The sequence below is a fragment of the Rhinolophus sinicus genome, chromosome 4, assembly GCF_057876585.1.
Source record: "Rhinolophus sinicus isolate RSI-liver-muscle chromosome 4, RSI-T2T, whole genome shotgun sequence".
In the NCBI taxonomy this organism is placed as follows: domain Eukaryota; kingdom Metazoa; phylum Chordata; class Mammalia; order Chiroptera; family Rhinolophidae; genus Rhinolophus; species Rhinolophus sinicus.
The window spans coordinates 13,021,107-13,038,560 of NC_142504.1; the positions used below are offsets into that span (position 1 = coordinate 13,021,107).

At 42.0% G+C, this 17,454-nt stretch overlaps 1 protein-coding gene across 2 annotated transcripts in view; it reads left to right on the plus strand.

Annotated features, from left to right (window-relative positions):
- The window catches only part of CPVL (carboxypeptidase vitellogenic like), a 112,022-nt gene extending 96,146 nt beyond the window's left edge, over positions 1–15,876 (plus strand). For both annotated transcript variants that reach the window (XM_088797676.1, XM_088797677.1), the window contains exon 13: positions 15,617–15,876. In XM_088797676.1, coding sequence (XP_088653802.1) covers positions 15,617–15,721 — 105 coding nt within the window. In that variant the 3' untranslated portion in view covers positions 15,722–15,876. The remainder of the gene's footprint in view (positions 1–15,616) is intronic.
- The last annotated feature ends 1,578 nt before the right edge of the window (positions 15,877–17,454 follow it).

A 17,454-nucleotide genomic window follows, 5' to 3' on the forward strand; every position in this document is an offset into this window, starting at 1 on the left:
GTACAGCTCAGTGGCATTAAATACATTCACATGCAGCCATCACCACTATCCATCTCCATAGCTCTTTTTATCTTGTAAAACTGAAACTCTGTCCCGTTAAATCCTAACTCCCCATTCCCTCCCCCAACCCCAGGCAACCACCATTCTACTTTCTGTCTCTATGAATTTGACCACTCTTAGTATCACCTATAAGTGAAGCACACAATACTGTGTTTCCCCGAAAATAAGACCTAGCCAGACAATCAGCTCTAATGCGTCTTTTGGAGCAAAAATTAATATAAGACTGGGTCTTACATAATATGGTAGTTTTAGTATTTATAGTAAAATAAGACCAGGTCTTACATTAATTTTTGCTCCCAAAGATCCCTTAGAGCTGATTGTCCGGCTAGGTCTTATTTTCAGGGAAACACGGTGCATGTCACCATGGAAAGTTTTTAAGTGTATTTACAAAGCTGTCATTCGAGAAGTTTAAAATGGCAGCAAGAGGATGAATTCAGGGTGGAGAGAGGTCAGGGGAGGGGGCTCCCTGGGAACTACAGAGAATGTTAGGAGCTTTATTGGAAGAAGGTGCTCGTCCTACTTCCTCAGACTGCCTTCTTGATGCTTGATTCTGAAATAGAGATGGGGTGGGGGGGCAGAGAAGCTTCAGAATGGCCACGCTGTGAGGACCCATTCCTGTTCTAGAGGTGGTGTTTACTATGTAGCTGCACCAACTGAAAAGCTAAGTACCTACAAGAAGAGCCTGGCACTCTGGTGTCATCCTAGTGCTCTCTTCAGGCAGCCACAGAAGCCACCTCCAGTCCCCTGAAGCACAAGCTATGACTTAACCTTGACTCGGACAGGCTTTGGCCTAGGGTGACCTCGGGCGGGTAGCCTGCCGACCCTCTCCAAGGGGGATGTTTTCTGAGTTTCCAATAGGAATCAGACCTTCAGCTAGAGGTTACATCCAGATAAACCAAAAGGAAGGAGGCTGCCACCCTCAAAGCTGAAAGGTTTTGGAGAGCCATGACCAATGGTAGGTGGTCTGGTGTAATGCGATGAAGGTAGACAGACGGTGGAGTCGACAAACCTGGTTTGAATTTCAGGTCTGTCACTTACTAGCTCGGGGCTCGTTCCTGGTTCTGTAAACGCTGAGTGAGATCGATCACTTCATGGGAATATTGGCAAGCCCTCGGGCAGACCTGTGGTCTGCCACACGCTTTTTTATCCACAGTTTTATGGAATGCTAGTAGCTCGCTAGTAGCTCGCATGTGATTGTATGTACGAATTTATAAATGAGGAAACAGAAGTTTCACCTGAGAGAGTTGTTTAAGGCTTCAGCTAGTAGTAGCAGCTGAGATGTGACGATCCAAATCAACCTTTCCCCTGCACCTCGGTGCCTTTGAGTACCTGAGAGGGCAGTGGAGTGGGAGGGACGGAATACGCTACTTGGCAGGGTCTAGGCCACCTGCCTGCCCTTGGGGTGTGTCTGTGGTGGTGGTGACAAATGGGGGTGGAGTGCTGGTGATGGACAGTATTTGGCAGCACATCTAGTCCACATGGAATGACTTGTCCCCCAAAGGAAAGGGGAGTGCCTACAAGGAGAAAGATGGAGAAAGAATGGTGTGCAGCCAGAAAGCATGACCACAGCTTCCTAATCGTGCTTTTCTAAAACTAACCTTAACTTTATTTTGTTTCTTTGACTACACACACACAACTGAAAACAATGGAGAACAGAATAACCACAGTGCTTGGAGCAACAGGGAAGGTCAGACTAGGTATTTGAATGTTTCCACAGATACTCCACAGAGGGAACGGCAGAGAGCTGGCCATCTGCCTTTGTGGGACTTCCTGCTGACCATTCTTTTCTTTTCTTTTTTTTAATTGTAAACAGTTGTAGGAGAATTATGAACTCTTTATGAAGGAAATGCCAGTTCCAGAAAGGTCTTCAGCATGTCCTGGCTTGCACTGACAAAATCACAAGAAGCAAATAGCAATAAATGTGACTTTTGCATTCAACTGGTTGAGAGGGGATGAGCAGTTAAGACAATGTTTAATGGAGGAAAGTGACTGTTAAACAGATTTGGGACAATGACTACCAAATGCAGCTAATTCCCTCGGGAAATGTTTTGGCTTTGTTGCAGAAACTGTTCAACAGACTCTTCCTCTCTCTCCCAGCTCTGTTCCCTTCTACAAAGAGGGAAGTCCTGATTTACGGTTCTTTGTCTCCATCTTCTAGACCTGGAGAAAGTCCTTCTGCCCATTTAGGGGATTCAGACTGTGGACAGAAAACCAGAACATAGCAATCAAACCACATGCCCACGTCCTCAATAACAAGAGTTGTTATCATCAGAGAGCTTCACGGCAGTCACAGATTGGGCTCCCCAGAAGCAGTCATTGAGGCAAAGTTTGGGGTACATGATGTTTATTAGGGATTGACACCTGTAAAAATAAGGAGCAGGAAGCAGAATAGGCAGAGAAGGAAATTAAACTGTGATATAGGCCTGGCAAACCTTTGCCCACCTTGCAGGCAGCGCTAGAGACAGAGTGTTTTCCATCAGCCTGTTCCACATCAGACCAAAATGACCGCCTGCCTCACTCAGTCACCAAATGTGGGTTACCACAGGGCAGGCATCATCTTGGGAAAGGCTTCTCTCTGCAGCTGACGCAGACTCTGGAGGAGCTGACAGCTGGAGGCTGTCGGCTGACTGGACCCCCCACAACTGGGCAGTAAGTCCATCCCTGAAGGGGGATCTGAGGGTGCCTCTCTATGTCTACCCCAACAGCCACCCAGATAATGTAGTTGCAAGCTCTCAGGGTTGGAGCGGGGCCGGGGAAGACAGCAGCAGGAGCTGGGAGTTCGCCAAAGACCACATGGGATATGGGTCTTCCTTTGTTTGCACAATGTAAGATTTTGCCTAAGCTCTCCATGTAAGTATGTCTCCTGCCTGCATTAGAAAGATGGAGCAGCCTTGCTTTTCAATTCCTATCAGGCTTCCAAGATCTTTCAGGAAAAAGAATGAAGAATTGTCAGTAATTTATTTCCCAGTTACATGAAAACTTAGAAGAAGTCACATGAAAACTTAGGGGCTTAACACGATAAAGTATTACTTCTCACAGTTATGTGGGTGGAATGGGCTCCGCGGGGTGGTTGTTCTGCTTTACATGAGGTAGACTGAGGTCACACATGAGGCTTCGTTCAGCAGAGAGTTTGACAAAAGATGCCAGTCCTTTTGAGGCCAGGGTTCGAAAGTCCCAGAATATTGTTTCCATTGCATTCTCTGGGTCAAAGCAAATCACAGAACAAGGACAGATTCATTGTGATGGGAAGAATGGCAAAGAACTTGGGACCTTTGTTAATCCGCACATTTCCTAAATCAGTGTGTTTCAACCTTTATAGATTCCCAGGCCCTATCTCCAGATATTCAGACTTTATTGGTCTAGGATAGGACGTGAGCATCAGTGTTTAAGCATCTTAGGGAATTCTAATATGTAGCAGGTTTGGGGGAACCCTAAACTGTGATGTCTTTTTTCCCTCTGTTGATACTGAAATGGCCTCCAACTTGCAGGAACCCTGTGTGGCTTATGTTTGGATAAACTTCCGTTCTGACACCTAAAGTGCTTTCTAAATCCTGACCTATTTTACTTACTTCCAGGCCAACCAGAAACCTGAGCGCATAGTTTGACTCCTAACAAACCAGCCATTGATCTGAAGCATCACATTTAGAAAAGTGTCCTCTCGTCCACAGTGTCTACTGCTGTGGCTCTGGTTCTCTGAAATCTTCAGCCAAAACCTGACGCTAAATTTTAGACCTCAGTCCCTGCCATGCATTGTAGGTTTACAAGTGGTCTTTGTTCTCTCAAAACACTGATAGACCACTGGTAATGTAGACTTGGAGAAAACCTCTTTTATTTATTCAAAACACCAGCTTCCTTTTCCCAACAGAGTTTTGCCCTGTAGTAAAATAATATGATCCTCGTGTGCAAACTCTGTAGGTAGTAGTGTGTCTTTGTTACTTTCAAAAAAAAAAAAAAAAGGAAGAAAGACACAAGCAGACCAAGCAGGATCTGTTGTAAACACGATCCAGAGGGGTCCTTAGCAGAGATAGCCACCAATCACAGTGAACTTATTTCTGGGTATTACTTATTATTTGTTTATGGATACTGCTTATTGATCAAATGCTTAATGGATTGATTAATTCCATGTCAAAGTAAAAATAAAAGGGCATCGATGTAGACCGAAGCCTTGTCAGGAATTAACCTAACACTTCCATGAGGTAATTGTTAGGTTATTTCATAAGGGTTCCTAACCTGGGGGTACAGGCCTGGGGTTCAGACTCAAGGGGTCAGTGAACTTAGAAGGGAAAAGAATTGCATTTTTATTTTTATGAACTTCTAACCAAAACAGCATTTCCTGCCATTATGAATTATGGGATTAGCATTTCCTGCCATTATGAAGGTAGGCAGCAATCCATAGCTGCGTTCCCAGTACCTTTGACTTTCTCACTGATAGAAAGCAGAAATGCTTTCATATCAAATACACACGCAGTCGGAAATACCCCGAAACAACATTTATGACCGTCACGACTTTAAAATTACAGCAGTTAGCAACCCGCTGGTTACTCCTATTGAATGTGTTCATACAGAAGTACATTGACATATCACAAATTTGTTTTTTATGTGGATAATTTCAATGCAATGGCTTTATTTATAATCTATTTTATTTATATATACATATATTATGTATTATATAGAGAGGTGGGTGCCAAAAAATATATATACACATTTTAAGAAAGGAAAAAGCTGTATTAAAATTATAATACTCAATATATACCAATAACAAAAGATGAATACAAGTCATGTGTATATATTTTTTTGGCACCTCGGTATATAGACTTATACGTAGAGGGTATGTAACAACATTATTCTGAGAAGTGTCGATAGGGCTCCACTAGAGAGCCACAGGGTCCATGGCACAAAAAGACCAAGTACCCATATGTTAGACTATTTGAATTGTTGAGAGTAATTTATAGACCGTCCCCAACCCAACGACAGACCACCTTTGGTGACCCCAGATTGAGGAGTTATGAGCTTAGCTATCAAATAGACTTGAATTTTACTTCTAGTTTATTACCTTGGCAATTCTAATGACTTGTGTCACCATACTCAAATGACATTACAATATAGGGATTAAGGGACTGGATACTGTGTTAGACCTGGATTAGCTCCCTGTTCTAGCTGTGTGACCTTGGGCAAATTACTTAACCTCTCCAAGATGTTCTCATCTGTGAAGTGGGGATAATATTAATACCCACCTCTTCATGGGAGCGTTAATAGTTAGGATTCATTGAGATCGTGCTTATTACACATTACTCAGCCTTCTCCCTGGCACCTAGTCAGCATATAATAAATATTTATTCATATTGCCCTTATTGACCTCTCTCCTAGCATTAATGTGTTTTCACAGGACAAGAAGCTCTCCCCCTGTGTGACAGGGTGCTTAAGACCTACTGTGCTGTAAAGGCTCAATTGATGAAATGGGCCAAATATTATTTCTCAGACAGACCTGGAACTAGTGCAGTTGTATCCAGTTTTAGCTTCACTGTAACAAGGAAACTGCCTTGGTGAGAGGTGCAAGAAGTAGAGAGGGCTAGGGAGGTGTTCCCCGTTTTGCTGTGTGGCAGTCTAATAATAGTAAATGAAAGTGGCTAAATTGAATAATGAGATGTTTGAAAGCATTGGGTTCCTTCCAGTTGAACAATAATCTGAACCACCCCTGTTGACAATAAACGGAGCATCTAGCATTTTTGTTTTTGTTTTACCTTTTGTACTTACCTTCTAATGCATGAAAACATGGAAGAAGGGGGATATAGGAATTTAGATTTAGAGAGTAAAAAACAATCTATCAAAAAGAAAAGAAAAGAAAAGAAAACCCCAAGTATTTGGCAACTTGCTTTTCTGCGGTCCAGCATGGAGATGTGGGTGTTTGTTTTTGTTCCTAATATTTATTTTTTTGTGCAGCAACTGGAGTCCCAAGATTTAGATTCTGGCACCAGCTCTGTCTTAAAGCTGCTTACCAAAGGGCGTCCTTCCCATGTTTGCCTTTGTTTCCGTTCAATTGCTTCTCTGTATCCTCCCCCACTTACTTTTTTTAGAGGTATGGCCCATCTCATCATCTCTGTGTTGGGCAGAAGGAAACAGCACAACAGAGAACATGTTAAATTTCTTAAAGATTTATTTTTGTGAGTTTTACAGCATCAAGTAGGTAGTTTTTCTTTTCATTTTTTTAAACTAAAAATTAAATAATAACCAAAGAATATGTATAATACGTGTGTAAGGTAAAACAAACGATGATAAATGAACACCCTTGTATTTACTAGCTAGATTAAGAAATGCAGCATTACCAGGAGCTCGCCCTCCCCAACCCCCTCCCCTTTCCTCATTACCCCTGGAGGTAAACCACTGTCCTGGATTATGTTTTGAATCATCCTTTCCCCTTTTAAATTAGTAGTTTTACTATAGATATACATCTCCATAAACAATATTTGACTTTAATTTTAGAGAAAGGAATTATTCTGTCTATGTTTTACAGCAACACTTGTTATTCAGTGCTCTGTGAGATTCATCCGTGTGGATATGTTCAGTTGTGCTTCATGCTTTTTCATTGTGGCATAGTATTCCATTGTGTGATTATATCATCCATCCATTCCATTGCCGATGGACATTTGGGTTGTTTCCAGTTTTTTGCTACTACAGCTGTTGCTGCCATGAACATTCTTGCATATATCTCCTTGTGTCTGTGTGCAAGAGTTTCTGTAAGAATAATGCTTGGAGGTGGGATTGCCGAGTTCACAGATCTTCAAGTTCGTTAGATAAGGCCAAACCGCTTTCCAGATTGATTGGATGCTTGCCAGTGATGTATAAAAGTTCTGGTGATTCCACTGGCTCCCTAACTCTTGGACTGGTCCCTAATCATTTCCTGTGTCTAACATTTCATGGTTTGCCTTGTTTTTCTCTCGCTGTCTTTCCCATCTTCTCCTCTAGCTACCATCGGATCGCAGCATCCCACACTTGTCATGTCTAAGACTTGGCGCTGCTTTGGTTGTACAAATGCATTTTTCTTTCTGGATATCCTGTGCTGAGGTCAGCTACCCAAAAAAATCCAACTGAAAAAAAAATCAGAAATGTATCCCTTCATTTCCTTTTACATCAACTCATCAACAGTGGCTCAGTATAAGAAGCAAGTAATAACAGAGATTTCAGTGTATGCCGTGGATTTGCAGGCAACCCTAGACCACTGGGAGAAGAATCTGAATCATCTTCCAACACAGTACAAGTCCCCTCCTTTCCATCTCTTTTCCATTGAAACAATAAGAAAGTGAAGTGATTTATCCAGCCGCTTTGCTGTGAGACTTCACAGAAAGTCAAGAAAAAGAGTAATTGGCAAATATTACTCACCCAGTTCCTCAGCTAGTATTTCTCACATCTGCTTTATAATATCCTTCTCATTGCCCTGATTTTATTCATTTCCTAATGTTTGACAGAGAAACCACAAAGAATTACTTAAAATGAAAAACACTGATTTTATACAAACCAAGTTTTAAAAGGACACCATTTTAGGGACACTAAAAACAAAACTGATGGCTACCCCACATTATAAATGCTAAAATGAAACAGTTTTTGCTTTGTGGTGTTTTAAGAAAATGCCCGAGTTTTAAAAGCGGCTTCAAGAACACTCTATGTGTTTGAAGTTATTGTGTTTAAACTTTTTTCCTTTTACAAGAGCCTCCTTAGCTGGTCTTAACTAGTCTCCCTCCTCCCCCATCTACCCTCCTCCCTGTGCTTTTTCCAAAATGCATGTCTGATCGTGTTTTCTCTTTGTTTAAACCTCTGACTGCCTCTGTGCTACCTGCAAAATAATGTCCAATCTCTTTACATAGAATAATGAAGATGCTTGATCTGGTCTCGTCTTCCTTCCCTAACCTGAACTCTCCCTCACTCTCCCTCCTTCTCAATTAGAATTCTAAGAAAAAAACAAAACACCTTATAATTCCCCAAACACACCTTGCTGTGTAGTCAGCCAGCAGTTCTCAGGGATGCCCTCCCCTTTCCTTAGAGGCCATTCCTACCCCTCTGACGGCCTGAAAAACCCTCATTTGCTTCTCACAGCTAAGCTCCAACACCACCTCAGGAAGCCCTTCTTCTCCCAGAAGGCCGCCTTCTCTGCGTCTCTATCTGTGTGCCTCTCCTATTGCTTGTAGGACGGGTGGGGTTGCATTTAACTCTGCAGTTGCCTTCCTGCCCTGCTTGACGCTGAGATTCCTGATGACAGGAATAATGTATGATTTATGTTTGGAGGAAACAAACCCCTTAGCACAGCTCCTGGCGGTCAGTAAATATTCAGCGTATTAGAATTCAAATCAAACTGGCCCTACCTCATGCCCGCACCCCTCTCGTGTGTGTGTGTGTGTGTGTGTGTGTGTGTGTGTGTGTGTGTGTGTGTGTTTTAATACTACAATTATCAAGGAATGCTATCTATGGTTGTTCACCAATTGGACACACCACAATGTCTTCTAGGAAATAGACTACACATGCGGGGATAATGAATAGTTCAAAACAATTCCATTCCAATTAGAGGATGCATTGTTTATGTCAGTGGATGACTTTCCTTTCTGCATTACATAGGAGAAAAAAGAAATATTCTGGGAAGCAAATTTATGGAAGGAGTTGTAGAAGTTTCATTATCTCAGTGGCTGACGTGGGTGTCCTCTCCTTTTAAAAACTTGATTTTGGTATTGGGATCCCTCCCCCTTTTTTTTTAAAGAAACACACAGCTTTCTTCCTGAAAATAAAGGAGATAATAAACAATAGCAACTCCCAATTTTACTCAGATTATTTGCCAAGAGTCCTCTTCGTGTGGTTCTCTTTCATTAGAGAAGACTGATTAGCATAAAAAGAATGCTTCTAATTTAAGCTACCCAAAGATGCACTTAGCTAATACTCAGGGAGCTAATTTATTGTATTATTTAAAATACAAATTGGGTAGCAGATCTATTTACTAAGGTTTAACAGCTAGGCAATGATGCATAATTTTCTCTTAGCTGGTGAGTGGTTTTTTTTAATAATCTATTGAAAATTTAACAGAGAACCATTTCATTATGGGAAGTGAATAAACACTGAGACGTCTGACATTTAAAGTAGTATTCACACATGGAGGATGGGTTTTAAAAATTAGTAATATGTGAGGAACAAAGAGGGAATTGGGGTTTGCTTTTTCAACAGTAACTTTTTGTTGTTTTAATTGGAAGTGTAACCAGACTCACAAAATTGCTCATGGGAATGTTAAACAGAGCCAAAGAATAAACAAGATGGAGCATGGCGTGGGGTGGAGGAATGGGCAGTGTGATGGAGTAAAATAAAGTTCTGTTCAGAAATGGCCGCATTGTCATCCGCACTGAGGGCCCTATTTTGGCTTTGCACTGTCTTTGGTTTCATAGAAAAACCGTGTGCCTTGTTTTACTTCAACACATGGCACCATGACAATGTTGTGCCCTTGGGCATGTTCTGTATCCTAAATTCCTGAAACCTGGGGACATTTGCAGGTCCAGGGTCCTCTTCAGCTGTGGCTCAGGAACACAGTTGAATCCAGGTACCCTGTCCGGTCAGGAGTTGTCCGAACCAGACCAGCTCTGGAGTGTCTCGGGGCCGCCGATACAAACTGATGGTGGTGGTATGGTCTTCAATCTCTTATTGCCAATTATACTAGAATTCAGTGGGGGAGGCAGGAATGACGCAGGCAACAGGACCGTCTTGTCTTTCTACAAACATTTGAAATCCGGCCCATCTGCTATCCTGAGCCAAGGTTTCGGAGAAGGTTTAGACCTTATAATTTACCCATTTGGATGGATGTTTCTTTGATGTATTTTGGGAAAGAGGAAGAACGCCCAAATGTTTCATCTTTCCCCAGGAGAGCCAAAATGTCAGGGAGCCAGTGGTCTGAGGGTGAACTGGCTTGGGAGGGAGGGGGAAACCTTAATCCATAATGTTTGCCAATTTCCATGGTATGAACACTCCCACCATGGCTGATTTCAAGCAACCCACGTGAAGCCACTGCATGTGGAGTGAGGCAGCGACGTGCACAGGTGTGAGGCTCCAGGACACGTCTGCTAGAGCCACCCCCCATTGTGGTTTTCAGGAAACAAAACTTGAGCGGGCTGGCTGGCTCTCGTTTGCACGTTATGCAAAAGACAGCGAGGCAGTCAGGACTTAAGTCCTCAGAACAACGGCAGAGAGCGTGAGCTGCCATAACCTCTGCCCTGTCGTCCCCACTCTCATTCTATCCTCCAGAAGAACATGACAAATGGAGATCATGCCGCTAGATAGTAAGGGTAATTAGTGAGCTGGATTGTGCTTTTCATGTCTAACATAAAAACTGGACGTGGAGGAAGTGAAGTTTCGATTCCTTTTCAATTGCATCCAATCCTGTGCTGTCACGTGGGTTCTTAAACGGGGAAAAAAGACAGAACAGCTTCCTGCCATTCTGCTGAGACAAGTAAGGTCTTGCTTGCTTGACATTTCCGTGTGGGGAGAAGAGAGTGTTTGGCATTGCATGTGGTAAAGGGGGTGGAGGGGAAGAAGGGGATGGGTCGTGGTGTTGGCAGGCTGAAGGGATAAAATGCACCCCAGACAGTTAAGGCGAGTGTATTGACAGAGGGTGGAGCGCATATTGAAGCTGCTTTCTTATTTAATTGGGATGTTTCCCGTGGGAAGGAAGCATTCATAGCATGGAAATAAAAGAAGACTGGAAGAGAAATATTCCCCATCCTGAAGAATATATTATAATCCTTTCTTCAAAAAAAAAGCATAAAAATGCATTTTATATTTATTAATACAGTAGCTTATGCTCTTCCTCCACTCTTAAAGGGAAAAAAGTATCGCTTTGACCATAAAGGTAATGACATATGATGACCATTGCTTCAGAGCTTATTGTTTATCTATACGGCACATGGGGCAAGCTTCATACATTCTTGGGGACTGGGCGCCATGTAACGTTTGTATGCATTATCTCTTTGAATCCTCACAAAAAGTTACATAGTCTTAGAGTGACCAACCATCCTGGACTGCCTGGCACTTTTTCAGTGCCCTGAAAGTTTATGTTCCCCGAAGTCCCTCAGTCCTGGGACGTCTGGTCTTCCTAATTCTTCATTTTACAGATGAGAAAGTAGAGGCAGTTAAGTCACAGCTGGGCTCAGACTCAGATCTGCTGAATCCTGAGTTCACGCTCTTCATCACCCCACGTCCCTCTTCTCCTTTCCCTTCTCACCATCTATCCTACGAACCTACATCATTTCTCCCCTACACAGCTAGTCTCCTAATTTACCTCCTTACTCCTTCCAAATCAACCCCCTCAGTCCATATTAAGTCATCTTTGGGTAATGCAAATCTGAGCATATGACTATCCTGCTTAAAACCCTCTAGGATATATTCAGAGTAGTCAAACCCACAGAGACAGACAGCAGGTTAGTGATTGCCAGGAACTGGCAGGAGACGGGTGTGGGAAGTGATTGTTAATGGGTATGGGTTTCCTTTGGGGTGATGAACGCATCATGCAACTATTTAGTGGTGATGGTTGCACAGCATTGGGAATGTACTAAATGCTACTGGATGGTTCACTGTAAAATGGTTAACATGGTAACTTTATTTTATGTTACATGTACTTTAACACACACACACACACACACACACACACACACACACACACAATGCTACAGGATGAGATCCATGCATCTCTGCAGCATGTCTTATGGGATTTACCTGTTCACCTTCCCTCTGTTTTCCCTCTGATCCTTTGTAAATGGAACCATTTGCAGATGATAGCATGTGCCGTGCAGTTCCATGCCCCACTGCTTTTGCAGGCACAGTTTCTCCTCTGTCTGCAATGCCTCCCTCCCCTCATCCCACCCACCACTGTCTTTCCAGCGATCTGCTCCTCCAAGACCCCCGTGAAACCTTCCGTGACACATCTACATCAATCTGCCCATTGGGAGTGTCCCTCCATATTTTGTCATCTAAAATGGCACAAGTGGGAAACCTTTACTGCCAGGTCCATGTTTCTAGTTTCAGGGAGAATTGTATCGTCTCCTAAAAAACAAAGTGGAGTAAAGCTTTAAAGTGTTTTCTAAAACCCTTTTAAAACCCATGACACATATGTGACCCCCTGGACCATGTGGAACACCGAGTGTGGAGGTTTCAGCTCTCGTGTGGAAGCACCCCAAACGTGCAGTTTCTGGTGATGAGACCGTTTCTACCCAGGGAGCCTTGAGATGACTCTTGTCACATTTTGTCGCCTACCTCTAAAAACTGTGGCGTGGTCTGTGTCGTTGACTTGTGAGTGGTGTGCAGCTCAGCCATAAACAAGGGAGTGGTTTCTTTTTCAACAATCAAAAGTTTATTTTTGAGGTTGACATTGGTGAAATGCTATATGAGAATCTGCTAGAGAACATACTTTGAGAATTTGTGGTACATGAAAAAGACTGTTCCGAAATGAGCTTTTCTTTCCCATTTTCATGACACCATTTATGATGTCATTTGATCATTACATATGGTGGCTCAGAATTGGACCAGAAGTTGGGGGGGGTCACTGAGAGTAAGAATTATAGCACACAACTCCGTCATCTCTTCTTTACCACCTGATTATCACAGACGTGTGTGTGTGTGTGTGTGTGTGTGTGTGTGTGTGTGTGTGTGTGTGTAAATACCAGGAGAGCAGGTAATCAGGAAGAAATGCACAAAGGTGAGGCCATATTAAACAAATTTCTATTTGTGTTCTCCTTCAAGGTACATAGAGAATTGCCTTGTTTGTCACAGGATAGAAAAGTTTTTCTAAACAGTGGTTCCCAACTAGGAGCTGCTCTTTGAACCAACAGCATCCGCACTACCTTGCAGTTATTAGAAATGCAAATTCTTAGGCCCTACCCTTCAGAATCCATACATCCAGGGGTGGGGCCCAGCAGTCTATTTTAATGAGTATTATTATTTTTTTTTTTTTTGCCATGTTTGAGTTTGAGAACCACTGTTTTAAACAGCTTCCATAAAGCAAGATTTTTGATGCTAATGTGAGACCACAATATTCTCGTTAGGTTGATACAAACATTTTGATCCTGGATTTTGAATAAGGATAATTGTTGGAAGAATAATGACAATGGCTAATGTTTCTTAAGTACCATCGCAGGCCTGGCACTGTGCTAAGTGTTTCATGGATATTATTGCATTCATTTCTCACACACTTCACAACTACCCCCGGTGGTAACACTTCTTTCCCTATTGTATAGTTAGGGAAACTGAGGCTTGGAGAGGTTAAGTTACACAGTTGGCTTGCGTTCCGCCATGCCCCTGCACTCTGCCTCCTGAGCCCAGGCCATAAAGCCCTATGCTACCCCCCCATTAGCTGTAGCTCTGGCCCTGGAGGCAGAATGACCTTAGCTCATGAGTATTCATTTACTGCTGTTCTGGACCATTGCTGCCAAACTCATTTCCAGTTGAAGCAGCTGGGTTTTGTCACAAACATGATTTCGTTAAGTGTCCTCAGCTGAGCTGAAGTTGCATAAAAATCACTCATCAGATTCTTGTCAGGGCCAGAGATTTGGATGGGAATTTTCAGGAAGAGAATTCTAGCCTGGGAGTGTGAGGACAGCAACATTTTTTCCTTTAGAGTCACATGCAAGGGCTCTTCTCCCACATCTGTTTACTTTCAGTCTGTGACCAAAAGTGGGACATATTAGGTTTCCAGATGCAAGCCTGAACACAAATGGTAGGTGGGCTCCACTGTCATTGCAACCGGCACAGATGACAATTGATGGAGTGTAACATAAAGCAGGTGTTTCCAATTGTGTTGGAGGAGTAAGTCCAATCTCACATCTCTAACGAGGGTCTACTTCCCTTCCCTACCTCAGAGGGTTGTTGAGAGGTGGGTGAAGGGTTCTGTGAAGAAGCTATAAAGTTTGGTTCAAGAGTAAGACATTATTGTGTACATACAATGAGTTGATTAAAAACACTGGTGTTTGCATCAGAAGCCGGAGTTCTAGTTAATTCTCTCACAATTGTGGGACTCAGACAAGCCACCTAATGGCTCCAAATAGCTCAGTCACCTCGACGCTGATGTCAATGGCGCTCTCTGCGGTTGTGCAGTGCCCAACTTGGATGGCTGTGAGCAAAATAAAATTTATCTAATGTTGATCCCACTTACCTCACAGCAAGGTTGCATGTGAGATAGTGGGTGTTGGGGAGATTCATATAATGAATGCACTACACAAATATATTTGTATTGTTTTTTCTACCTCAGTTCCTTTCAGACTGAAGCGGGTAAAGCGGGACTAGCCTCTTACGAAGGGCCATGTCATAGTGACTTTTGCTGACTGTGATTCAGCAGCTAGAAGTTATGGATCCTTTTACTACGTGTGTTCACTCTCTTCATTTACTACTAACTCCTGTCTGTTCTCCACATGGGCCACGGGACATCACAGGCCACACTGATCTCCTCTGCATGGCCTCCCGGCTTTCAGTGTCAGTCCTTCCCCTTTTGTATTGAATCATGAAGGCCTCCCCTTGTCCTCTACGTGGGACATTTGCTAAAACTAGAGGCTTTCTGAGTATAGAGACCAGTCCCCCTTTTTATCAGTGTGGAGCTTAGCACAGGGTGGACCCCTTGTAGGTCCATGTGTGGGTCTGAACTCACCTCAACTGTTTTTGAGAATGCTTTCTACCTTCTGAGAGGTGACACAGGTGCCCACTGTTACCCAAACTCTTGGAGTCTTCACCTAAGATTACTGCAGGTTGTATGTTAATTCTGTGTAAAATTTAAGGGGACATGTACTGATATCTCTATTTTACTCTGAAAGTGTCAAAAAGATAAGATGGGTAGTAGAATCTATATGTGAGAAAATGAGGAAAGTGGGTATTAATGAATCTAAATTGTGAGTGTATGAAATTCTTTCAACTTTGCTGTATGTTTGAAAGTTTTTCATAGTAAATGTTGAGGCAAAAAGCATGTTCTAATTCTATGCTGCTCAAAAAATAGCCTTTTAAAATTTCAGGTGGCAAGATTTTTTGGTTGGTTGTTTTTAATTTTGGGGAATCACAGTGTCCCCTTTATTAATGAATGGTAAAGGCTAAGAGGGAAGCTTTAGCTCAGTGTGGAGGTCAAGTGGATCAACTCATTGAAGGGTGGACTAGGGTAGATTCCTCCATCCAGTTTCAGGCAGAGCTGACCTGGGGTAGGTGTTCACACCACGGGGGCCTGATCAGGTAAGAATCACAGCATAGCATCTGGGAGCAGACGGCTCCCTCCAAAGAGGGAAAAGACAAGGAGGAATAGTCCAGTTTTATGGACGTGAACGATAAACACAACTTTGTGTAAAATTAAATAGCTACACAATTTAAAAAGTCATCTACCTTAAGCTACCTATTATTAAAACTATCAAAAGCAAGACAATCAGCATAGCCAAAGGCATGGATTGATAGCATATGTTCTATATTCGTGTGAGCTTTACGAATACTTTCATCTGAATTAATACTTTCCATTTATTTAGAATATCCATTTCTCAAAATTTCAATTTTTCTTTTGTTTTTCTTCTTTAAGGTCATTGTTCGAGGTGGAGGGCACATTTTACCATATGACCAGCCTCTGAGATCTTTTGACATGATAAATCGATTCATTTATGAAAGAGGATGGGATCCTTACTGATGGATAAGCTCCTTTCCGAAAAGAGAATGTTAAGGGTTTTAATCTTTGAAAAGAAAAAGTGTTTCTGTTTTCAAAATGGAAAATATCAAATAAATAAGATAATTTTTTTTTTCTATCTGCAAAGTGTTTCTCATCAATAAAAATTATCCTTGAAACAAGCAAGATTCTGTTTGGGAGGGAGAGATGGTACATCACACAATTAACTTTAAGAAAATGCTGTGCATGAGTAAGGATTACATCTTTTAACTTAAAAGATGGACAGAATGGATGCTGAGATACCGATTCAGGTAGAAATGGATAAATGGGATATTGGGACCTTGACAACGAATTTTAAATTCTTTCTAAGAGTATGTGAAAAGTGCAATAAATGAATAGAGCTGTAACCATGTCTTGTTCTGTAATAACAGAACTTTGTCAGACCGTGCATATGCAGGTACGTGGTAAATGTTATTGGTTAGGAAGAGCTGAATTAGCACTCCAAAGGAAGGGGTGAAGGTATAACAGTGGTGGGGAAGAGACCTGGAAAGAATTCATTGAATTAGAAATCTTAGATGTAAAAGTAATGATGTACCAATTGATGATAAGCAGAGGACCTTAGTCAGAGAACATATTGAATCTTAACCTTTCCTTTCTTTCTTTTTTTGAACTTGTTGGTTCATTTGAAGTGTACACATGTATCATACAGCCTGCATGCCGCATTAGTTATGAGCTATTTTTAATTTGCATTTTAGATTCTCTATTTCTCTTAGCCAAATAAACAATGACTTACTTTAGTGTAATTAATAAAATATCAAAACAAAATTTGAGATAATCTGGCATCAAAATGTATACAGTTATAAACATGTATACATTAGTAATTTTCTAACTGAAATATCACATCTTGGCACGTCTTTCCTGTTTCTGCATCCTGTGCTGTCCCTGAAATTCTACGGCGTGTTTGGCTTTTCCCACATCATTACCCTCTTTTATGACCCATCTATGAATTGGCTCGCGGGAGAACTAAATTTAAAAAGCCAAAGCTTTTTCTTGCTGCAAATATTTTATAGCGTTCATTTAACTTCTTGTTTTGTGCCCGATTCCATTCAGGTTTTTTTTATCTTCCTTTGTTTTTTTATATATATTTTTCACTGGGCCCATATACTACAAATCGTCAAATCAAACATTCTGATCAAAAGCAGACTTTAATGACTGCAGAGAAAACACTGAGGGAGGGTGTGCAAAAACTTTACGTATGGCCCCATCTGCAAGTCAAAACATTTGCATTTGCTCCCACAAGTATGTCGTGCATAGGGAGACCTGGGAGTTAGTCCCGTGTGTATCACGTAAGCCCTGGACGTTTTTGGCTAAGTCACTGTACTGGCTCCCTAAAATCTCAAGGTAGCCAGAAGGGGAGATTGCTGGGATTCCTCCCGGCTCACATGTCATTGTAGGAGCACCTATTTCATAAGGATCCCACGAGATGATATAGTCAATGTTCATTATCCATGGATTCCATGTATCTGTTCACCACCTCACTGAAAATTGATGTCATCCACATATCAATACCTGGTGTCGTTCAGGAACGTGCAGAGTGAGGAAAACTTTGAGTCACCCCATGTACACGTTTTTCACCGAAGTCAAACAAACCTGCACTGTCCCTTCTCGCTGCAGGTCTCCTCCTGGAAACAAATGTCTGTTTTTTCAGTCTGTTTAGTGTCACATGTTTGTATTTTTGTTGATTTTGCTGTTGAAAT